The sequence below is a fragment of the Alosa sapidissima genome, chromosome 8, assembly GCF_018492685.1.
Source record: "Alosa sapidissima isolate fAloSap1 chromosome 8, fAloSap1.pri, whole genome shotgun sequence".
NCBI lineage: Eukaryota > Metazoa > Chordata > Actinopteri > Clupeiformes > Clupeidae > Alosa > Alosa sapidissima.
The window spans coordinates 9,991,094-10,013,881 of record NC_055964.1 but is presented as its reverse complement, the minus strand read 5'-3'; the positions used below and the strand labels follow the sequence as shown (position 1 = coordinate 10,013,881).

The 22,788-nt window shown below is 44.4% G+C and overlaps 2 protein-coding genes across 8 annotated transcripts in view; one reads left to right on the top strand and one right to left on the bottom strand.

Moving 5' to 3' along the window:
* fam189a2 (family with sequence similarity 189 member A2) overlaps positions 1-11,765 on the top strand; it is a 22,835-nt gene extending 11,070 nt beyond the window's left edge. For all 4 annotated transcript variants that reach the window (XM_042101028.1, XM_042101030.1, XM_042101031.1 and 1 more), the window contains exons 4-11: positions 1,114-1,233; positions 1,435-1,542; positions 2,191-2,324; positions 3,673-3,808; positions 4,144-4,216; positions 5,789-5,920; positions 7,689-7,993; positions 10,172-11,765. In XM_042101028.1, coding sequence (XP_041956962.1) covers positions 1,114-1,233; positions 1,435-1,542; positions 2,191-2,324; positions 3,673-3,808; positions 4,144-4,216; positions 5,789-5,920; positions 7,689-7,993; positions 10,172-10,510 — 1,347 coding nt within the window. In that variant the 3' untranslated portion in view covers positions 10,511-11,765. The remainder of the gene's footprint in view (positions 1-1,113; positions 1,234-1,434; positions 1,543-2,190; positions 2,325-3,672; positions 3,809-4,143; positions 4,217-5,788; positions 5,921-7,688; positions 7,994-10,171) is intronic.
* An 83-nt stretch (positions 11,766-11,848) lies between these two features.
* The window catches only part of apba1a (amyloid beta (A4) precursor protein-binding, family A, member 1a), a 48,188-nt gene continuing 37,248 nt past the window's right edge, over positions 11,849-22,788 (bottom strand). For 3 of the 4 annotated variants that reach the window (XM_042101021.1, XM_042101023.1, XM_042101022.1), the window contains exons 7-14: positions 22,238-22,270; positions 20,721-20,807; positions 19,808-19,993; positions 17,895-18,074; positions 17,409-17,621; positions 16,963-17,082; positions 16,434-16,574; positions 11,849-15,828 (exon numbers count right to left, since the gene is read on the bottom strand). In XM_042101021.1, coding sequence (XP_041956955.1) covers positions 15,757-15,828; positions 16,434-16,574; positions 16,963-17,082; positions 17,409-17,621; positions 17,895-18,074; positions 19,808-19,993; positions 20,721-20,807; positions 22,238-22,270 — 1,032 coding nt within the window. In that variant the 3' untranslated portion in view covers positions 11,849-15,756. The remainder of the gene's footprint in view (positions 15,829-16,433; positions 16,575-16,962; positions 17,083-17,408; positions 17,622-17,894; positions 18,075-19,807; positions 19,994-20,720; positions 20,808-22,237; positions 22,271-22,788) is intronic. The other variant, XM_042101024.1, reaches the window with a different exon arrangement.

Here is a 22,788-nt window from a genome sequence, read left to right as displayed (position 1 = left end):
GTTTGGAGTGTGTGTGTGTGTGTGTGTTGGGGGGGGGGGGTGCGAAAGGTTAGCTGGGCAATCTTCAGACCCCAGGAGACAGTCAGATATTTTTAAAGCGGCCTTTTTTTGGACACACATCCACCAGCATAAAAGCTCCAAGCAATTTACACCCTGAGTAGGGGGTGGAGGAACCTCCGAGTCACTGCTCAGTCTATCTGCTAATGAGGTTGTGGGTACCGAAATGGGGACGCTGATCATTTCCCATCAACAGCAAGGGTGCATGATGGGACTTTCACTGTGTGCTGTCTGTGCTCTGTTGGAACTTTGTAGGATGGTCTGTTCTTCACAGGGATTATTTTGGTCATATATGGCCTGGTATATAAATGGATAGGTCACTTTTAGATTGTGGTACAATGTATAAGAGTATGCTGAGAGGTACAGTATGTCTTGGCTAATTATGACTGCCACTTGCACTAGTGCAGCGGGGAGACTAAAAGCAGTTTTCGTGGAATAGCTCGCCACACATGTACACACACACACACACACACACACTAGCACACTATAGTAAAAATCTAGACATACCACAAAGCAGTGTGTAATGTTAGAATGGTAGAAGTGTGCCTGTACAAAACAAATACAGATGTGCATTTGGGCGTCGCCAAAGAACTTTGTCCGCTAGTGCAGACTTGTCTTAGTGAGGTAGTGCACACACACGTTTGTGACATGAGTGTGATGAGTATGGCTTTAGAACACACAGTATTTTGTACAGAATGTGTAATTTACATGTAAGATTTTAGTTTCAACAATCAGCAACCAAAGGGAGAGCATGTAAGACTTGCAGTTTACAAGAAGTTGCAGGAGTAGTGAATAAAAAATAAGTTGAGACGCAGGGTTTTTTTCCCTCAGCGACTGCAGCACTGTATATAGGTTATGGAGTTCATCTAGTTGGAGAGATACTGTAGAAAGAAAAGAAAACAAATATGCGTGTGGTTTTGGAATATTGTAGCAGTCTCTGTTTTAGATACAGAGGAAAATTAAATAGTAGGAGACATATGTTATCAATGTGTTGTGTATCACATTTATGTATAACATTAATAACAAGCATTCATGTATTGTGTTTTCTGTCAACAGAGTGAGCTTGGTGACATCTGCAACTGTTGTGCTGAAACTCCGATTACAAAGTGCGAGGAGGAGAAAATGCTGAAAATTTACCCGGGCTACTCATGCAACACGATGCGGGTGCTTCTTAAGGTGAATGTGTGTATGTGTCAGAGTGAGAGAGGATGGGACAGCAGCGTGTTCTCAAATATGATCATTTTACCAGAGAGTCAGAGCAGTGTGTTGAACATGTATACAGTATGTCCTGTATTTTATGGTTAGCATGTTCTTATTTGACCAGACATATTGCTCTGTCCTCTAAGCACAGCTCTCTTTTCCTCTGCTGCGCTCTAGAAAGTTCTCTTTGCGCTGTGTGCCTTGAATGCTGTGACCACGGCAGTGTGCCTGGTAGCTGCGGCACTTCGATACCTCCAGATCTTCAGTGCCAGGCGGCCCTGCATGGTAAGGCCCACCAATCACACTTCACCTTGCCGGTCATGTGATTTCACAGCTCATGTACTGGATTCTCAGCAGCTTGACAAGGCTGCTGGCAACTGCATTCTCACCTTCCCCTGTCATGTTGTCTAGTTCTGTCTTATCTAAGAATATCAGTGAAAGCTCTCCCGGATTGCAAAGTAAAGCCACATCCGTTGAGAAATGTCTTCACTTTCCAGTCACATCTTATTTCAACATGTCAAAGCAACAAGAAAACAACGTCAATAGCAGTTTTAAACCATAATCCTTTTTTTTTTTAGATACTCCGAAGCTATCGACATAAAGTAGAGAACGCTAGATATTCAAATTGCATTAAACTGAATTACTCAAACTTAGGATCTCACACATTCATCATAACAGTACATATAAGTACAGTACATACAAGAAGAACAAAATGTGTAAATTATTTGTAAACATCAGTTAGATTATTTACTTATAGCAGATGCTGTAGATCAGAAGAATGTCTAAAAATGTAGCCCTATCTTCATTCCAGCAGTGTGGGTAATCTGCATAAAACTGAATTCATGGCTCCCTGCATGGCCTCAACCATAGTGAATGAGTGCAGATCCTCTCCAAGTGTCATGAGCCGGCTCTCACTGTCCTTCTGCTCCCCAGGAGGAACCGCGGGGAGCTGTGGAGGATGCCGAAGAGCCAGCCCGGCCACCCGACCCAGACGAGTTTGTGCCCCCAGCGCCACCCCCGTCCTATTTCTCCACCTTCTACTCCTACACCCCGCGGCTGGCTCGCAGGTAACTCCATTTTCTCATTCTGTCTTTTTGTCAGTATTTTACTGCCTACCTGCCCAGGGACTAGGCTATGGGAGGAAATTACCGATATTTCCTGCAACCTGACACAATGCATCTTTCCTAGTTTTGTACAAGGTTAATGTCTTTTGTAGCCTGGGAATACCAAGAGGCCATTGAAGCCCATTTCCAATCCCCCTTAAATACAAGCACGCAAATAGGCTGCAATTGCTAATCTAGCATGGACGTTTATTTCTTTGGAATTGAGTAAACTAACGAATTTAAAACCTTCATTTACAAAATTGCTACACTTTTGAAACGATTTGGTAAGAGTTTAATGTACCAATTTAGGTTTAATTTCACTGGTAGTTACGCCCCTGCTGGAAGTCATAAGTAAATGAACCTTTTCCAGACGCACTCCCAATTGTACAATTGTAATGGTCTGGGTGATATTCAATTTTTTGCACCTGTATATGAAACAAAACACTAGGAGTTAAATAGTGTTTAAAATATGTTATTGTTTAGCATTGTTATGTGCAGCATCCTTTTGGACAACAGAGGTGTAATCTGCACTGTGTAGGCCTATATCGTGCAGCTCAGCCCTGCACTCGCCCGGTCCTGGACTCAAACCTGCAACTCACAACTCTCTGATTGGGAGTCGAGCGTGCTAGCACTTGAGCTAAAACCCTGGGGTGTTAGCTCTCTCACTGGCACGTCTTTTAAGGCGTTGGGAAGGGGGTTTATCAAACATACCGTACATACGGCACAGCTATGTACCAGCTGGCTATCCTTACAGAGGCATAATGCTGAAATTTCCCATTAGTTGTCTCTTATTAGGCTGCGTCTAGATTTCTAGGCTAGTCTCTTATATCTGCTGTCATGAAATCTCACTGAACAGATGTCTCAGTTGGATTCAGTTACTGTTATGTATGATACAAATAGAGTTAGCTGGCTTTAAACTTTGAGTTTTATCCACATTCACCCCGTCAGTCGTCAGGAGGACATAGTGTCCTCTCTCACCCTGCCTGGACTTGAGGGCGTCTCAGACTTCCCGCTGCCTTGCTGACGTGCATGCGTTTGGCAGATGTGTGTAGCGGAGAGCTATTTGGCAGGACAATAAGGAAACTCCTGCTGGGGCTCTGGTGTGATGTGCGATGCCTATTCCATAACATCTATTGGCTGGACCCCAGCTGGATCGAGAGAGGAAGGAGCTATGTTGCTTGGCAGAGAGCTTTTGATTTTTATGCTGTTGATGGTTTGATGACACTTGTTGTGGGGTAATGATGCTTACAAAATGTGTGTGTGTGTGTGTGTGTGTGTGTATATCTGTGTGTATGTGTGTGTTTATCAACAGAATGTTTGGTGACAGTGTGATCCCCCTGCCTCATATATATGGCGCACGGATCAAAGGGGTGGAGGTCTTCTGTCCTCTGGACCCTCCTCCTCCATATGAGGCAGTTCCTGGAGTATCCAACCCCTCCACCGCCCAGGTATTGCACATCCTTGCATAACATAACCACAAAAACAGAAGCAATGGAACAAAAAATGTTTACAAATGCTGCTGGCCGCTTTGGGCTCCTTTTTGTCATATGTGTCAAATTCAGGTTCATGGCGACAGATAGAAGTGAACTATTTTGATAGGCTAGTTATTTATACGGTTGAGTAAACTTAGATGCAGTTTAAAGTGAGATAATCTTTACATGACCTTCTGTGCTTTTCTTAGAGGGCCCACTGATTAGCAGTGTCACACAGTTTATTTTGGCCAGGTCTTTTGCTCTTCGACTTGCCCTTAAAAACCAGCCTCTCTATTATCTACTGCTCCCAGGAGACAGAGATCCAGATGACAGATCTGACCGATGGAGTGAGGGACCACTCAGAGGCGGCGGCGTCCATCACTGGTGAGGAAAATTCACAGCAAGGTCAATTGAAGTTTGTCCATGTGCAAGGAAGCACTTTCATTTGTTAAGCCGCAAAATTGACTGTCTATGGCTCAACACCCATGCGTTCTGAAGTTCTCAAAATGGTGGAAAGATGGTCATGTTCAGGAAGTCAAAGCCAAGACTGATTGTGTGGTTTTGTTTTTAGGAAGATGTTGGCTTCTGTCCCATGCTACATGACATAGATCCGCAATGTATTGATGTTGTGATTTGAACAGTATAATCTTAAGACTCAAAAGCAGTGTCCCCCACCTCCACAGAGTTATTTTCGAGGTGCTGTTGCGGACGAGCCAGCACTATACTTACATGACTGAGTCATAACCTTGCTGTGGCGACAGAGAGTGTCCATCTCCAATTATGTCATCTGCATATAAAAAGCACATGCATTTTGCTTGTAGGTCGGTCACAGCCCTTGTCCCTCTGCCAGAATGTCTCTTCAGAGTCCTTTTCAGAACACATTAGTCAATGCGTTTGAGTCTCCCAAGCTGTACGAAAATGAAAACATTCTGAACTTGCTGAACTATTATCAGTCCCATCTCTCCCTTTCTGTCTTTCTTTCTTTATTTCTTTCTCTCTCTTTTTTTTCTCTCTCACTCTTTCTCTCATGCAATGCAGTTCTTCCAGAGGTTAGACTCTCCCTTGTTCCCAGTTGGACCACAGTTTGATATTGGCCCTTACCAAACTATGTTTGCTTGAGCATGATAAATGACCCCCTACTGATGAGCGGACCCAGAGACAAGGAAGAGTGAGTGCATCTGCAGGGGAAATGTTCTCCTACTGTGAGCCATACTTGGAGGAGCTCTCAGATTGATGGAGACTGGAGAATTGGCCCTTTTGTACCGTCTGTTCTCCTGTCCTTCAGCCAGCATGTGGTCGTTTCGGCCATGGTGGACAAAGACTGACACCACGAGGCCAGTGTCTATTCACAACCTGGGCTCCTAGACAAATTCATGATGGGGTCCATTCAATTTGTGATTGGATCAATTAGATCTCATCAAATAGCCTAGCCTAGAAATCTAGACGCACCCTAGTGGCAGCAAATTACATTTGCTGCCAGGTCTAGTCTAGCAACTCTCCGGTTGCAACGGTTTGGCTTGAATTCCCTGCTACTTGAAAACAAATAAGATGGATGTTGATGTTGGTGAACAGTGTGACACGAGTTAAGCTTTTATTAAGTTGGCAAAAGTTTGAACTAGCCAAATAGCTCCGCTGGTGGGAAACGCATGGGACTCATAGCGCTGTCCTATTGCGTGCAGAGGGAATTTGAAAGACAACCGATTATCCCGCCCCTCGGACTGAGCACTGAAAACGGTGATAGGCCAGACCCTACATTTTAATGTTGGTCTGGCTCGTCAGGCTACAAATAGCCAGTTCCAGCTGAAAATTCTAAAGCACGTAGGCTTATAGACAGACATGTGATCTAGAGTCCTATGGTCCAACCTCTGATTTTTTTTCTGTTGTTATTTTTAAAGCAATCACCTGTGACACAGCAGATGTGACCTTTGACCTCTAAGTGGTCTTGTTTTGATTCAGACAGCTGCCTGCAAACGGCGACTTCCTCAGTGGCGGCGGCCCCAGCAGCGCCAGCGACCCAGACCAGTAGGAGAGCCCACAAGCTCCGCAGGTCCAACAGTGACCCGGTGCTTTTGGACCTGGCCGCTAAAGGTAAGTTATGTGTTTGCATTCACTTGCCTTGTTGGTCTTGTTAAAAGACTTCTAGAGATTCTTTGGGGAGGAAATGGCTAAGAGGTCTAATACTGATATCCGGTCCTCTTACCAGTGTAATCAGTGTCCTCAAGATTGTCTGATCCAGCATAACAACTGTGTGTCATGATATACTGCTTTTAAGCAAGTAAAGCAACGACACAAACACAGTTCTTAACCATTTTGATGAGTCATAATTCGGCCTTATGTTTCCTTGTTGTGCCTGGGGGGCAACGCCACATGAATAAATAGAGGTTACATAAGCCCCTAAGGTTGTTTATCATGACTTGCATTCACTTGCATCAGGCTCACATTAACATCATGGCTCCTGTGATAACAACTAAAGAAAGAAAGACAAATACATGACCTGAAATATTTATGAAGTTAAAAAGGATTTACAGGAGACGGTCAATTTTTTTTTTTTAAATCGGGCTCAACTGTAATGTAATAACATTTTAATGAGTGGCTAGCTGACAGTCCTGCTTTCTAGCTTCAGCGTTCGATGACAGGGCCAGAGGCTGGGTGTGAAGCTTTGGCTCGGTGGGCCTTTTCTCATCGTAAATCTGCAGTCAGTCCATCTGTCAGTGGACACATGAGGAGCCCTTTATATATAGCCCTCTTTCCTCTCACTTACAGACTAGTGATCCCTGCAGTTCGGCTTAGAGGCAGTTTCTCGGCGGTCAAGGCGGAGGCTTTGCCTCATCTGAACAACACGTGCCAAGCTTCAAATGTTTTCCAAAATAAATAGACACGTACAGGCAGGCTGTGTAACTTCATGAAATGGATTCAGACAGGTTTGACTATGTGGTCTTGCTCGAGGGCTCTCCCACAGTATATTTAATTTAGATCTCGCATCTCGCTCTTCAGTGTTTTGGAATGTCTAGTTGAAAAGCGTACATGTATCATATTCAGCCCCTGTGGCTGTTGAGTAACGTTGCAGTGCATCATGGATATAGCTATGATCCAGGAGGCTCCTGCTTACCATGCTGCTATTCATGGGTATACCACAGTTCAGTGACAACCCCCCACCACACACACACACACACACACACACACACACACACACACACACACACACACACACACACACACACACACACACACACACACACTCAACCCAACAGCAACAGCAAAGCCTGTGTCAGAGATTCCCTTGAAATCAGACTAAGACAAAAAAGAGCAAAACAAGCAAATTCATAAAAGTGACATTTATTGCTATAGGCATGTGATAAACTGTGCCACAAAGCATGGTGATGCTGTGAAATAGTGGGCAGTAGAGAGAAGGTGGATGTAGATTGTGGCAGTTGTTAGCAAGTGTGTGCTAAATAGTTTCAAAGTGAGTAGCTGTATGTCACTGACTATAGATTGCCCTGTTCAGAAGATCATGCAGGATGTTGTAAATGGGTCAGCTGTGTGTTAGCCGATATGTCAGGCTGGTAGGTAGACTACTGTGTCCTGCAGTAATTAATAGATCACTTGATCTTTCAGATTTTACTGTCCTGGTTGTTCTAGGTTGTCCTACTCTCTCTCTGCTTACATTCGATTGCCTCCTCATCTCTCTATCCTCTCTCCCTTTCTCTCTCCCTTCATTTTCAACACCCTCTCCCTGTCCATCCACCCTTCCTTTCTTGGTCTTCTCTCGTCATCACTGGAAATCGTATCATGTCATTTCCTGTCTTTGTTTCGATGTCTAATCCCCCCACTCTCCCTCTCCGTTGCCCTCCTTTAGTGTTAAGCTGCGAGGCGGCCACCCAGACGGACACAGGGACGGCCTCTGAGCAGGCGGCCTCGGGCGCGGCCAGGGTAACGCTGCGGCGGGGCCGGGGTCCTCGGCGGCCGCGGCCCACCTCCATGGTGGACTACCAGAGCTACCGCGACACCAAGCTGCTGGTGGCGCGCTTCCTGGAGCACTCGTCCTCGTGGAGCAGGCTGGAGCCCGAGGTGCAGGAGCTGGTCAACAGCATCAAGAGCATGCTGCGCTCCGACGAAGAGCACATGGAGGAGGCGGTCCGCTGCGCCAGCTTCATAGACCAGGTCAGTCGCAGTCCAGCCAAGGGAAATGAGCCTCTTATATATACATAAAGTGGCCAGAAACACTGACAGGAATTTTAGCTTCATAGACCAGGTCAGTCACTGTTGGACCAAAAGACATGAGCCTTATACTGTATATAGACAGGTCTGGGTAAATGATAGGGACAACCTTCCAGGAATGGTAAGTGATTTTCACTGTTCAAATGAAGCTACATTCTGTCAACATTAGGCCCTACTTTTTCTTCTTTCTTAGACTCCAAACCAAAGCAAAAAAAAGTCACTGCCACAGAATTCTAGCCTGATGTAGTCATACTTAATTCTAGTCAGAATATGAGTCTGATACTGCTCCATTGGGACATAATTATGGGGCGTGTTTCAACCGATACAGTGGGGGAATGCCTCTGCACTCAATTGGATAAACCTAACCAATCAGAGCAACGAAATAGCTAACCGTGAGGTGTAGGAAGAAAACACACAAACCATCCTTCTTCTCCACAAATGCCTTAACATTGTTTTCTGGTCTTTTGTAAAAGTTAGTGCCATCAATAACGCCTAGCCTACCACACTCATTAGCGAAATCTAAGAGATACGTAGTAGGGTAGGCTATTAGGAAAAAATGGATAGCCTATATCCCCTCCATTTTTAAAAATAATTCTGTTGAACATTGATATGCTACAAACATGTTAAACAGCTGGGAAAGGCTGTCGCAAATCCCTCGAACAGGGTGGTCAATCAGAGATTTCAAACGAACGAGGGAACATGTCGCAACAGCGCTGTTTTCCCTTGATGAAAGTGAAACCACAAGTTTTCCCACATCTCAATTTTGGCCAAAGTTTTCAGAAATAATCGTTTTCAGTGATAAAACCTCATTAAATAATATGCATTTTCCATATGGGGTCTTAAAAGCCATGTAGCCTATCCTTCTAGCCACAGCGTTTTTGTTTCAAACATAAGCCTAATCTAAGCGTGCTCAGATGACGTGATAGACCAGGCGCTGTTGCTCACCTGTCCATCATCGTAAAGCCTGATTTGATTGGTCCGCCTGATCTAGGGCGAGCATACTTGCTCCACAATGGAGCAATGCCAGACCGAACTTCCCAACCTCAAATGTTGTGAGCGGGACTAAGTTCGGAATGGCACCCAGGCTAACAGAATTCTTTCTTCCTCAAACCTCTGAATTAAGTTACAGCTCTGACATTCTCTGAATATTCTGCCAAAAGTGGCCAGAAAAACAATTACAGGAATTTCAGCTTCATAGAACAGGTCAGTTGCAGTCGGCTCAAATGACAGGAGCCTCTTTCATTCATACATACAGTCCTTACAATTTACAGACACAGCCTTCCAGCAACCAGTAATAATTTTCACGACAGTAATTTCCCTGTGTATTAGCTACATTGTGTATTAACCACATGACAGTGTTTTATGGCAATAAAAAAAGACGAAACCATGTATTGACTGCACCCGTGTATTGACTGCAGTTCCAAATAGTTCCAGCCTCAGTCCACTCCTTGTGAAGTTCCCCAAGTTTTTGAATCGACTTTGCTTGACAATTCTCTCAAGGCTGCTGTCATTGCATGCTGTCATTGCATGCTGTCCTTGTGGAGAGTGTCAATAAGTCCCTTCTGGACAAGTATCAAGTCTGCATTCTTTCCCATGATTGTGGTTGTGTTTACTGAAGCACACTTTAAAGGCTTAGGAAACGGACATTTCTGTATTATAACCTCTTTATTCTAATATTTTGAGATAATAAGATTATAATAATTATTATAATAAAAATGGCTTAAAATATTTCACTTTATGTCTATATGAAAGATACACTTTTTGTTATCTAAATTACGGGGGAAAAATGAGTTGCACCTTTTCACCCACACATAAATTTAAACAGCAGTCAGTTAAATACACACTTCTTTTAAACCACTATACTAACAAACAGGTTGAATCCTCTGTGAATTGACAACTAAGTGTGAAGTGTAACTACTATAAAGGTTTCATATTGAAACGTATGGTATGCTGTGCGCTCCTAGTGATACAGTGATGTAACAATTTGCGGAATTTGTGGAATTTTGAGTTTTTTGTGACCTTTATGGCACCAGTTAAATTAGCACTGTAGTGCGGTTTATACACACACGTCAAGTGTTTACGGATTCTGATGACCCTGTCATTCCTCTCTCTGTGCTCCAGGTCATCACCGGGTCAGAAGCCACGACCTCGCAGCCTGCCCCGTCACTCCAGCCAGCTGCCCTGGAGGTGGCCCCTGCGCCGGAGCCCTTGGCCCAGACGCTCCCGCGCAGGAAGCGGCCAGGCCAGCTGCACCTGCGCAGCTGCGGGGACCTGAGCACCTTCACCTGGGCCGAGCTGCAGCTGGGGGTGGGCACGGTGCGCAGGGGGGTCACCGGGGAGCGCCGGCCCGGGTCTCGCGCCGCCAGCTCGCGACTGGGCTCCCGGGCAGGCAGCTCCCGACTCGGGGAGCACGACAGGCCGCACAGCCTGATTGGGGTGTTCCGGGAAACCGTGCTGTGAGTGGCGCCACCACCTGAAACCCACCAGAACCCAATCCAATCCAACCCAAAGGCCACTCACCCCCATGGCCTGTCTTGACCTTTCACCCCATGCCTCTCTCTCGTTGCCCCATGGCAACAACAGACAGTTTTGTACTTAAAAGACTCATACCTGAGGGAGCACATGTCTCCTTGGACAAGATTAAGTTTTTAAAGTTTTTTTTTTTTTTTTTGAAGTTTGATTTGTTTTTGTTATCTCTGCCAAGAAGGTTATGTTTTTGGTGTTGTTTGTTTCTTTGTCTGTCTGGCTGTCAGCAGGATTATGGAAAAAACTACTGGCCTGATTTTCATGGAAGCCTTCCACTGGAAGGAAGTAGCATGGGCCAAGGAAGAACCTTTTAAATTACAGGGCAGGCACATCATTTAGTTTTCACTTTCATTAACATTATGAGGAAGGCCATATGGCCTTGGCTGATGTGAGCACTCATTGTCTGCCCCTCTAGTTTGACTCTGTGTTAAGTAACTTCAGTTTAACTCACTTCCCTTTCAGATGTGATTTAGAAGTAGAATGAGAAGGACGTCAGAAAATGTTTGAGCAATTCATCTTTCCTCTTACCTAAATTAAGACAGAAATACAGGCATGTAATCCCAGATAACAGATGGCCACACCGTTGTTATCTCCACTGAGCTGGGATGTTCGTTGACCAAGTCAGTGCCTTTTCACTACTGTTTCTGTTCTAGTTTCTGTGATATGTTCTGCCTTGTACACCTACTGTAAGTGCATTGTGTCGTGTATGAATGATTTGTTTTTAAACATCAAGAAGTGTCAAGAAAGTAAGTGTAGCAGAAGAATGGTAGACGTTCTGTGAAGTATTGCCTAGCAGTGCAATTAGTTTATGTTTGTTTATATCACTTATGGTGTAACAACAAAAAGTGTTTTGGCATTGATTACACACTGAAATTGCAATGTCCCATCTCCTTTAGTGTTTCAGGCCACTACTGGTTGAATACTCAGATAACTATACAGATGTAATACAATAATTCAGAGGCTTGATGAGGAAAAGTGCTGACAATCAAACAGGAGTTAATAAATTGTACAGTTGAAAAAGTGGTAAGTTGAATCATGTGTCTGTACATGTTTTCTTTTAGTGCTTTAGAGTGAAAGCTGTCAAAAGGCTCTCCCACAGCCTGAGGTATTAGTGTCAGGGATATATAACTCATCACTTGGGTTGTACAGACGTATTTGACTTTTAAAGATTATTAAACACATAAAACATGTTTGCAAATAATATTGAATATTATTATCACATGCAAATATCAGTCATCATGGTGTTAACACAATAAATCCAGCAGGCAGGTCTCTCTGTAAGTCATTTACTGTTGTAAATACTGTTACAAACATTCCAGCTATGGTATAGGAATGTAGCTCAATAATTGTAACATCACGGAAAAGCTAGCAAATAAATAGACATTGCTGTTGCTTTACAGAAAGTGTTTTTTTTTCCTCGTTTTTTTTCTCTGTCGACATTTTGACAAACATATGTAAGAGTAAGTACATTCAGAACAAGTGCATCATAAACATAATAACCATCTCCACAGCAACCCTCTACTCATGTCTGTCACATGTTTGTCATTTCGTAAGACAGACCTTTCTAAAATCACCACTCTACAGTAGTATCCCCAAACATGTGTACCCCTGTGTCCATTATGTCTCAAGTTCTATATGTACACATCTACCACTTCTACAGGTCCTGTTCCCATCAATGTGTCCATCTGCGTGCTCCCACATTATTATTCTCTAAAGCGTCTTATTGTCAAGTCCTAATAGCAACACACAAAATAACCATGAATATATAATTCCTACTGAAACACCACTGTGCAAGAAGTTGAAATCTTCGCTAGTGGGGGGGGAAATTGAGAATTCCTTTTTGTAGAGACAAAGTTGAAGTATTTTATCAATATCTTATCTTTCAGTTTGTGAAACAAAGAGAAAAACAACTTTAGAGCATAAATAACAACTCTGAAAGGGGTGTCCATTAATATCATCTTGGATGTTTAGAGTGGAGGGACAATACTTCTGCCATCAATAACCTTTGCACAGCAGTGTATACATATGTATATATATATATATATCTAATATGACTCATTTATCATTAGATGTCTTTATGGTATACATATAGATATATCATATAAATATATAGTTGTATTTATTTAGATTTCCACGCTGGTTTTGGTTTATGATGGAGTAAACGATCTTCACACATCACTCTTACCATTTTAGCATGTGATAAAGCATACAAACGACTACAGACCATGCTTAACAGAGAATAAAATACCAAAAATAAAAACGTGGTCACACTCACACTGCGCTTTGATCAATAAAGTAAAAAAAAAAAAAAACAGCAATTGTAAGGCCAAAATGATCTTCAGGAATGAGACATACACTTGGAACAATCACCGTATCGGGAGTAAGTTTTTTGTTTATGTTTATATGCAAGCCTGTGCTTCAGCAGGGCAGGGAGGTTAGAACGGGGGTTATAGGGGCTTTAGATGCATGGCAGCTGGATGCTTGCCTGGCCCACCCACAGACCCAGTGCAGGCGCAACCAGACCAGAACCAGCAGCAGAACGAGCAGTACCAGGTAGGCCTGAAGGAAGGATGCCAAGCCAATTGGGCACTTGTGTAAACATGAGGTGCGTGTCCGTGGGGGTCGTAGAGTTCTGAACAGAGAGAAAGAGTGCAGGAGAGGAGAGGCAGGAAGGGAGGACTGATGGGGGGGGGGGGGGGCGGGGGGGGCTGCATCCTGGGAGGAGTCCAAGTGCAAAGGGAAGCAATAACATTTTGGTACAACCCCCTGTCCGACCCAAGGGGCGCAAAGAGCACAATCAATCATGCTGTCTCCACATCTCACCGGCTCACCTTCACCGACTCCAGCAAGGGAAAGACAGAGAGAGAGAGAGAGAGGAGGGAGGGTGCAGAGCATCAGTGTCAGAAGAGTGTCGTATGAAAGAGAATGCAGGAGCTTGAGTTTTAAGGGTGTCAGAATGGCTCAGTCCAAACCCCTGGGGGGTCGGGGGTCTGTCTGGCACTTCCCCAGTCCCTCAAGCTAATCCTTCTGTTTCAAAGAGAGGTAAAGACAATCAGATATCCAGAGCAGTGCTACCTGAGGCTGGCCTTGGGCTTCTCTCTCGCCCAGACTCTTATCGCGGGGCGAGGACATTTCCAGACCCTGTCTGCCTTTCGTCAAAAAGAAATGTAGTCACACTTACAAATTACAGTGGGACACCACTGCATTCATGTACCTTTTCCCACTAATATAAGCAAAACACTCTTGTTTTGTTTATCCTAATGCACTAAAACATCAATATCCATTTTCAATAACTAAATTTCACATTTTCAAGGATGTCTTTTTTGATAAAGGTTTTTTTTTTGGTCCTTTTAATGTTGACCATGATTGGATATAAGATAGTTCAAAACTGCAGCCAAACCACAAAGCACATATCCTACCGCTTGAGAGAATACCCATCTCTGGTAGATCATTTAACTCCAGAGGACCCCACTCTCAAAACAAAAATGTCTACTTTCCTTTTTCCTTTCCTCAAAGCATCACTTTTTAAGACATAAGATGTAAATGTTATCAAGGTCAAAATACACCAAAATATAACAGAAATCTAATAAAACAATAGATGAAAAAAAAAAGCATCCCGCATTTTCACAATGTCTTCTACCACCAAGTCATGTTCAAGTATAAAGTCTGCAACATCACATTTCTCCACAACCCAATTAAAACTGCAGTACAAACGGCATATAAATTATAGATTAAACAAAGTCCCATAAGAATTAACAATAATAATAAAGGTTAACCATAAAGGAATTAAAGTGAAGTGCTGAACAAGGAAATTATATAATCTAGTTTAAAAAAAAAAATAACACTGCCTCTGGAGATCATTATATATTGCACACAAAACCCCCACTAATACATAAAACTGTTTTTCTCCAGAACAGAGTTGATTTTATATGTCTTCTTCACCTTAGTATGTTAGAAAATAATCGTCTGTCTAATTTGTGTTATTCCCATTCTAAATGAGTAGGTTTGTAATCACCCTGTGCAAGAGCTCTGTAATTATTTCCAGAATCACCAAACCCTTTTGTTCATTCCCTTCACCTATTGGAGTCAGATGTGATCTTTCTACAGTCAGATGCATTCTTTGTACTACCATTCCAATCCTTCTCTTGACCAGGGTGAACACTGGTTTAGCCTGCTAATGACACTCATGTTAATATACAGTTGGGTTGTGTTAAGGCATGAAATCCCTCACAGATTCACTGTCTGTGAATCAAAAAAACAGCTTTTCCTTTTACAGATACCTTTTTGTTTCTGAAAGCACGCTTTTTTACTGGAATTCCATGGAACGCTTCCAAAGTTTGGTCCAGATTCTGTAAGCAGTACTGTCAGGATCAAAGCTGCCCTTTACAATGGGAATGGAAAGAAAATAAATCTGGAATGTTTGATGAAGGTCAGAAAACAAAACTATGTACAAACCAAAACATAAATAAAAAAAATCACATAACCTTCGTACTCGTTTGTTACAGGCAGCCTGTTAAAGGGAAGGCTTCACAATCACGCTCTATATTCACATTAACATGGTGAGAGGAAATCTGTCAAACCAAGCAAACAAAGTGGGTGTTTGCAGACTATTCTTTCAAAAGAAACAGCTTTTCAAATGGACACCCTCCCCTGCCCCCTAACTTGCAGACCACATGCCGTTAAAATGCCCCAGATTCCTCTCCCACTTTGATTCTTCCATCCACCTATCTATCATCTACCCTCATCACATCAATCCGACTCCACTCCACTCCATTCCACCCCAGCCCACCTCCCATGCCTGGTTATCAGTCAGAAGTGTGCGCACACAAACAGGATATTGCACTTCACAGCAGACACAGAAGCCTCAGAGGGAAGGGAGAGGGGGCTACAGAGGTAGGAGGCAGAGATGGGTGGAGGTGGGGGGGGGGGGGGTGGAAGTTTGGGGTTGCAGTGTAGTGTGGTGTGTGTGGAGAAGAGTAAGACCACCCCAGCCGTGGCCAGCGGGAAGCCGGAGACGCATCGGTCAGTCACACACCACGCCATATGCACGTGGGGAGTGGGGTCAAGAGTCAAAGATGCTGACTAAGGTTACATCATGTGTCAGAGGTCAAAGGTTATGATAGACAATGGAGGGATGGGGAGAGTGGGAGGGAAGAAGGGAGGGGGAAGCGTTTGAATCGTTAGATGTAAACGGGTTGCTCCTGGGCAGTCAGCAGGCGGTACATGGCAGCAGGCATGGTCTTCATGTGGATCTATGCAGAGAGAGACAGAGAAGCACAGCAGGAGATAAAGCCTGGAAATGTATTTGCAAAGGTATTAGCCCCTGGCATTGCCCCATAGGTATTTGTGCCTGCAACGACTTAAATTGCATATGTGTGTGTTGGTATGTGCATTTGTTTTGTGCTTACTAGATGTGTATCTACGCGTGTGTGTGTGTGTGTGTGTGTGTGTGTGTGTGTGTGTGTGTGTGTGTGTGTGTGTGTGTGCGCGCACATTTGTATGTATGTGAATGTATTCAAGTCTTTGTTTAAATTATGTAAATCAACTTTACTGAACTGTTACCATTACAACATTTTTTATTTATTTTTGTATTCAAGTCTTTGTTTTAATTATGTAAATCAACTTTACTGAACTGTTACCATTACAACATTTTTATTTACCTGTCCCACCAGAAACATGCATAAAGAGAACAAGCAAGCTTGCTGTATCCTTAATAAAACTGCCGTGCCCTGCCTTACCCGTTACCATCTTACATCTGACCCTTGGTGGCCATACTGTATACAGTTTTTGTGTGTGTGTGTGTGTGTGTGGTGTGTGTGTGTGTGTGTGTGTGTGTGCAGTACAAATGTTTCTGTACCTCTCCCACTGCATTGGACAGAATGTGTACAATCTTCTCGTGAGGGGTGGCCACCACGCTCTGGCCGTTGATCTCGATAATGCGATGGCCCACGCGCACCCCACCCCTCTCAGCTATCCCCCCTCTCATAAGGCTACATATCTGAGAGAGGAAGAGAGAGAAAGAAAGAAAGAAAGAAAGAGGACAAAAGAAAGAGAGGAACACGGAGAATATCCTCATCAAACATGAGCCAATCACACTCCCTCCAGCACACAGACACAAAGAATCGTCCTGCACAATGCTAAACAGAGGCCCCTGGCTAGCATTACTTGTTAGCAGCATTAGCTCCTCACTGATGCCGCGTAACACTAAAGCAGGAGCATTTGGACTCGGAAACACGTCTCACCTGATCGACTGCGCTGATGGTAAGCTCCAAATGAATGTGAATTAGATTTTCTGGCCAGGCAGCTCCTCTAATAGGAGCCACTGCTCTGTATTAACAGGGTGACCATAAGGAGGATGCAGGGGAGGAAGGGAGAGCTGCACTCACAATGCCATTCTGGACACTGAAGCCCAGCTGGTATCTTAGGTCTGGTCTTCTGATTAGGACAGTGGTGACTGGGGGGCATCGGACGATGTTCAGCTTTATCCGTGACTGGTTCTTCAGCCCCTGCACGCACACAAACGCACGCACGCACACGCACACACACACACACACACAAATAGAGAGCATTAATAAAATTGCAACAAAAACAATGCAAGCACCATAACAGCTCAGCAGCGTAACCCAAAGGCTTTGTTTGTACCAGAGGGGGATAAACAGCCGCGTGCTGCATCATCTTAAATGGTGTCCATATGGCAGAGTGCTTGCAAGTAGACTGTAAGCCCCCTTTTAAATATGAATTAACAGCCTGGAAATATAGTCTTATAGCTACTGTCTTTACAAGTAGCATTTTATAACATTATGGCTTCCAGGCGGTGGCAAGAGGGTGGTACCTTGATGATGGTCTGGCAGGTAGACAGCGGGAGGCCCACCAGACTCGTGCCATTGATGGACATGATCTGGTCGCCGATGTTTAGCCTTCCGGACTTTTCCGCCGGGCCGGCGTGCATCATGTTGGCGATGATGACGGTGGGGAGGATGGAGCCCCAGCCGGACTCGACGATGACCAGCCCAAGAATCTCACCTTTCTGCTTCTCTATGTAAACCTGGTAGAGGGCAGGAAGGCACAAAGATGTCTCCTCAGAGAAAAAATCTCATAATCCATGAATTAGATTTGTTTTGCAAATCATATAATTTTTCATTATTGGGTGTAAAAATAATTACATTTCCTATAAATCTACATTACTTATAGAAGAACATAGAAAAAATACAATAACATAAAATTAAAATGAAAATATACAGTATGTCATAGATTGGTGGTTAGTTGATTCTACAAGCTCTATTCTTCTGTCCTCCATCATCTCTATAAGCTCACTCACATCTTTGCAGTTCTCAGACTTGGAGAAGTGAATGAGGTCGTCGTTGTACATGTCCTGGGTGTTGAGGAGGTCGCTGTACTCCTTCTGGCTCAGGTCCTCCGGGTTGATGCCGTTGGCACGCAGGAATTCCTGGTATGCCACGCTGAATGCCTGGCCAATGGACTGCGCTATGAGCTGGGCCTGATAGGGTAGATGAGACCAGAGAGAGACATTTAGCACTACGGCGCCACACACTCACACAATACACCCCCCCCCCCCCCCCCCCCCCCCCGAGTAGCATCTGAGTGTGAGTATGTTTATCTTACTCACAATCTGCTCAGCCAACGCAATCACAGTGAGCACTGACGACTGCAGTTCATTATGTTTTGTTTTGCCACTTGCTTTACTAGCAATAATTCACAAAGCAATCACCACTGCAGTGTCACAGTGTTTATGGGAAAGGTGCTGAGGCTGCAAACATCCACCGAGGGTTTTTATCAAAGTTTTCCCAACACACACACACAGTCATAAGGCTCTCACCACCCAGCAGAACAGCACAGTATGAAACAGAGCTCTTTCAGAGTGTTTTGCGTGGGAAACGTCTGTAATTGTGTTCATGGAGTCTGGGATCCTAATTAAAGGGTTGCCAGCAACATACCAACAGATTAAGAGCAATTGAACGGAATCTCTGTCCAAATTAGGGAGTCTAACACACATAAAGGAGCATTGAATGGTTGAATGGGTGAACTAAGGATATTTTAAGTTCAAGCAAGGGCCCTATGATTCCTCTTACTGCTGCAGTTCACTATTTATTTTCTTTTTCCTTCAGAAAAAAAGCACACTGCTCTTTGCACCTTTGGAAGCAACTCATCTCCATAAAACACATAAAAGAAGACTGATGAAAGACTACTAAGAGCATTCCCATGGAGGAGTGGGGCTACAGGGTTCCATGATAAAAAAGAGCCAGAAGATCTTGACGCAGTTAGAGAGAGATAAAGGTTGAGGCTGCCTCTATCGATCACGCCCACGGCCGCAGAGAGTCCGCACCGCGAGCACGCCAGCTGGAGGATCGCTAGTGGAGGTCGCGGCAGTGCAGGGATCCTGGCAGCTGCAATGCATCATGGGGTGGGGTGGGCTCGGCTGTGTGTGGAAGGGGTGGGGGGTTTGTATGTGTGTGTGTGTGTGTGTGTGTGGAAGGGGGTCAGTGAGTGAGGGTGACTGGGCAGAAGTCCCGCAGGAAAAAGGATGTGGCGAGGACGACTCAATTTCACATCCCACTGGAACACGCCGGAGACCAAATGAGATGCATATCCTTTTGTGTCCCAAGTTTTATAGCTCCTCCTCTGCCTCTGCCTCTGCCTCTTCCTTACGCTGTGCACTGAATGGCAAATGCCCTCATTTGCATGTCTATTAACATACGGACGCATAGAGGGGAGAGGAAGCTCCCTCCACAGCACCTCCATCGGTACACTGATGTGACTTCATCTGGAGAAGATAAGGCTTCAGTCCGCTGTATTTAGCTATTCACTCTGTACTGATGCTCATTAAAAAGGAACAGAGAGAATGCAGATGAGATGTTGACAGAATGATTAAAAATGAAGACACACAGAATGACAGATTTGAAGTATTGATTCACAGTGTGATGTACTCTTGTGCCTCATTCTGTATGTAACCAGGTTCTCAGAGCCTTCACAGCTATCTACAAGATGTAATATTTACAGCTGAGTTATTAAGTTCTGATTCATTTAGTACTTTGACAAGCTCTGTCTGCTCCAAGAATTGAGCTGTTCTGCATGTTCTTTTTTTTTTCAGTCAGTAAAACAGAGCTCACGACGAAAATGGAACAAGCAGAGAAATTAATGCACAGAGGATAAAACCAGATAAAAAAAAAAAGACAATCACACAATCACACACACACACACACAGTGCCTTACATCTTCAGACTCAAACACGTGGCAGATCATTTTGTACTGGCGCTTCTCGTCCTGGGCCGGGTCGGAAGCCTCCAGGTTCTCTTGTGAGTCGGGCCGAGGCATCCTGCGCCGGGCCATCAGCACCACGATGTTCCCGATGTCCGCTATGTACGAGATGGTCCGCAGAGGGTGGTCCATCATGGTCTCCTGCAGGGAGCATAAGGTGGGAGCACAGGATGAAAACCACATAACTAAAGATGGATTGCACACATTTATGTGAGTGTAAATATGAATATAGATGCAAATGTTGTTACGTGATCACACTACTTACTATGCCATTTTAAATAGATAAGTTCCTCTTTCAAGCATTTTCTGCCAGGCTTTTCAGCAGGCTACTGTACTACAGAATCAGTGTGGCATTGTTGGGAGAAATGACACATTCAGCACTATTTTCCCAGCACCCCCCACCCCCCCCCCCCAACCTCTCTCCTGTTCTAGCTTAGGAGGAATCCCTGCTGCTGTGGCCAAAAGGATTTTTCTGGTTCAAATGAATTGGGATAAAACACCCCTGTCTTTGGGAGAGTGCTGCCAGTGAGCAGAGAGCCCAGGAAGGCTTATGACTGGCACCATGTTCAAAGGAGACAAGGAAAAGCCATCTGTCTGCAAGGCTGATGACTTTAATTGCTGCCCCCCATTGTTTGCAAACCATTAGTTGAAGGGATGAGAGAAGAATTACAGAGAGAGAACAAAAGAGAAAGAGAGAGAGAGAGAAACTTGGCAATATTGTACTGGGACATAGTGAGACCAGTGAAGCTCTTTGTGTATTTGAATTTGCTTGTATTGGTGTGTTTGAACCACACGCAATCAGCCAGCCAGACAAATGGACACAGGTTTTTCAAATGGACATGTTAACAGACGGACAGCAGAGGTGGACCTGTGAGTCGGCGTTGAGCACTTTGATCCTCTGGGTGGAGATGAAGAGGTCCACTTCAGTCATGGGCTGAGCCTCTCCCTCTGGGGCCTAGAATGAGAGAGAGAAAGAGAGAGAGAGAGAGAAAGAGAGAGAGAGAGAAAGAGAGGATGGGGGGAAGGGGATAAGAGAAAGGCATCAGTCACAGCTTGCATGGAATGACAGAACAGGATTAGTTTCATCTGAGCCTACTGTAAACATCCACGAAGAAAAGCTACATAGAGAGAGCTAGAGAGAGGACCCGCAGAGGGAAACAGACACATATCATACATCCAGAGAGAGCAAGAACAGAGAAAAAGGATCCACTAGGAGCACATCCATTAAGAGACAGAGATAAGAGAGAGAGAAAGAGAGACACAGAGGTAGTAAGGAAAAGATACTGCACATTTAAGAGAGTGTGTATGTGTGAGTGGGAGAGTGAGAGAGTGAGAGAGAGAGAGTGAGAGAGAGAGTGAGAGAGAGTGAGAGAGAGAGTGAGAGAGTGCAAGGTCAGAGAGGAATGATGGCACATCCAGAGATGCAGTGAAAAGAGAGAGAGAGAGAGAGAGAAGAAGAGAGGCTGCTCCATTTTTAATTAAATTCTTATCTATCGGTATTTTTATCTTGCCAGCCCCATCCCCACTTGAGGGGGAGACAAAGGTGTCATTTTTCCTCTGAGCAGCATCTCACTCTCTCCTCGATGAACCTCTGCCAGCCAGAGAAACTCAATTAGTTTCTGGTGGTTTCCTCTGTGCTGCGCAGGCTTGTGAGGTTAATGTGTGGGTTAGTATGTGTTTTCATCGAAAAAGACTCCGTCGAAAAAAAGGAGGTCAGGGTGTGAGGGAGGGAGGATTCACGGTGAACTATCAGAACGATTTGGCACGAGCCACCATCTTTACAAACACAAAAGAGAATGACAGTCAAGACAGCAAAATCACAGAAAGCCGTGCTGAACGAAGAACAGAAAAAAAGAAAGGTCAGAACGCGAACAAACACACCAAAACACTACAGCACACGTCACTCGGAGAAAGAAAAGGGCGCCTGCGTTTTCTGCATCCAGCAAATATCTGGTTCCCCCTCCTTGATTTTTGTGTTTGCGCTTAAGGCTACATTGGCACTACAGACAGGCTCCTGTCTATGTCAGATTCTTTAGAGTGATATCTGATGTGTGGGGGAGGATGAGAGAATGTGCGTGAAGGAACACGTACAGTAACAGACACACATCTGACACAGAAGTAATGTGACTGAATATCAGGTGTTGGGACTTGTTGCTGGATTCAGAAACAGAGCGAACTGGAGGCAACAAGAGTGACACTAGGAAACTAAAAGAAAGAAGAAAGAAAGAAAAGAAAGAAAGAAAGAAAGAAAGAAAGAAAGAAAAGAATAAGAAACACGACACAGCGAAGTGTCGAGCAAGGCAAAAAATGTATAAATAACAACAGAAAAAAGTAAATAAAAAAAGAGATGCACAAACACCAAAAACCGATGAAGAATTACTGCACCTTCTTCCTGCTTTTGGCTAATTTCTGGGCCGTCTGCTTTGCATGAAACAAACAGAGACAGGAGAATGGTTAGAGCCGCAGGGACCAGATCAAAAAGAGTGGGTGGAGACTGTGTGTGGAGGTGGTGTGTGTGGTGGTGGTGGTGGTGGTGGTGGTGGAGCGGGGGGGTTGCTTGGATGGGGTGGGGTGGGGCACACAGGAAGTTGGGGAGAGGTGGGTGGATCAACACAACACAGTCTGCTTGCGAACTGGCACATCGGCAATGATATAGATCTTTCAGCACTTGCCATGATAACCTCTGTCAAAAATGCTGAAACTGTTTAAATCCTTTAACATAACTCCATCTACAACCAAACTGGTAGAGCTACTAACACCACCACTAACTATATTTCCAAGTGGACATACGGTCAAGAATGTGTACTGTATACTGTACCCTATCAGTACTGTAGGTCTCTTGGCCGTAAAGTGTCCTGCTTGTCACTTACTCTCTTTTGTGCAGTTTCTGCTACATGGCTCCATTGGCTGAGAACAGTTTACCACAGCTTCAGGGC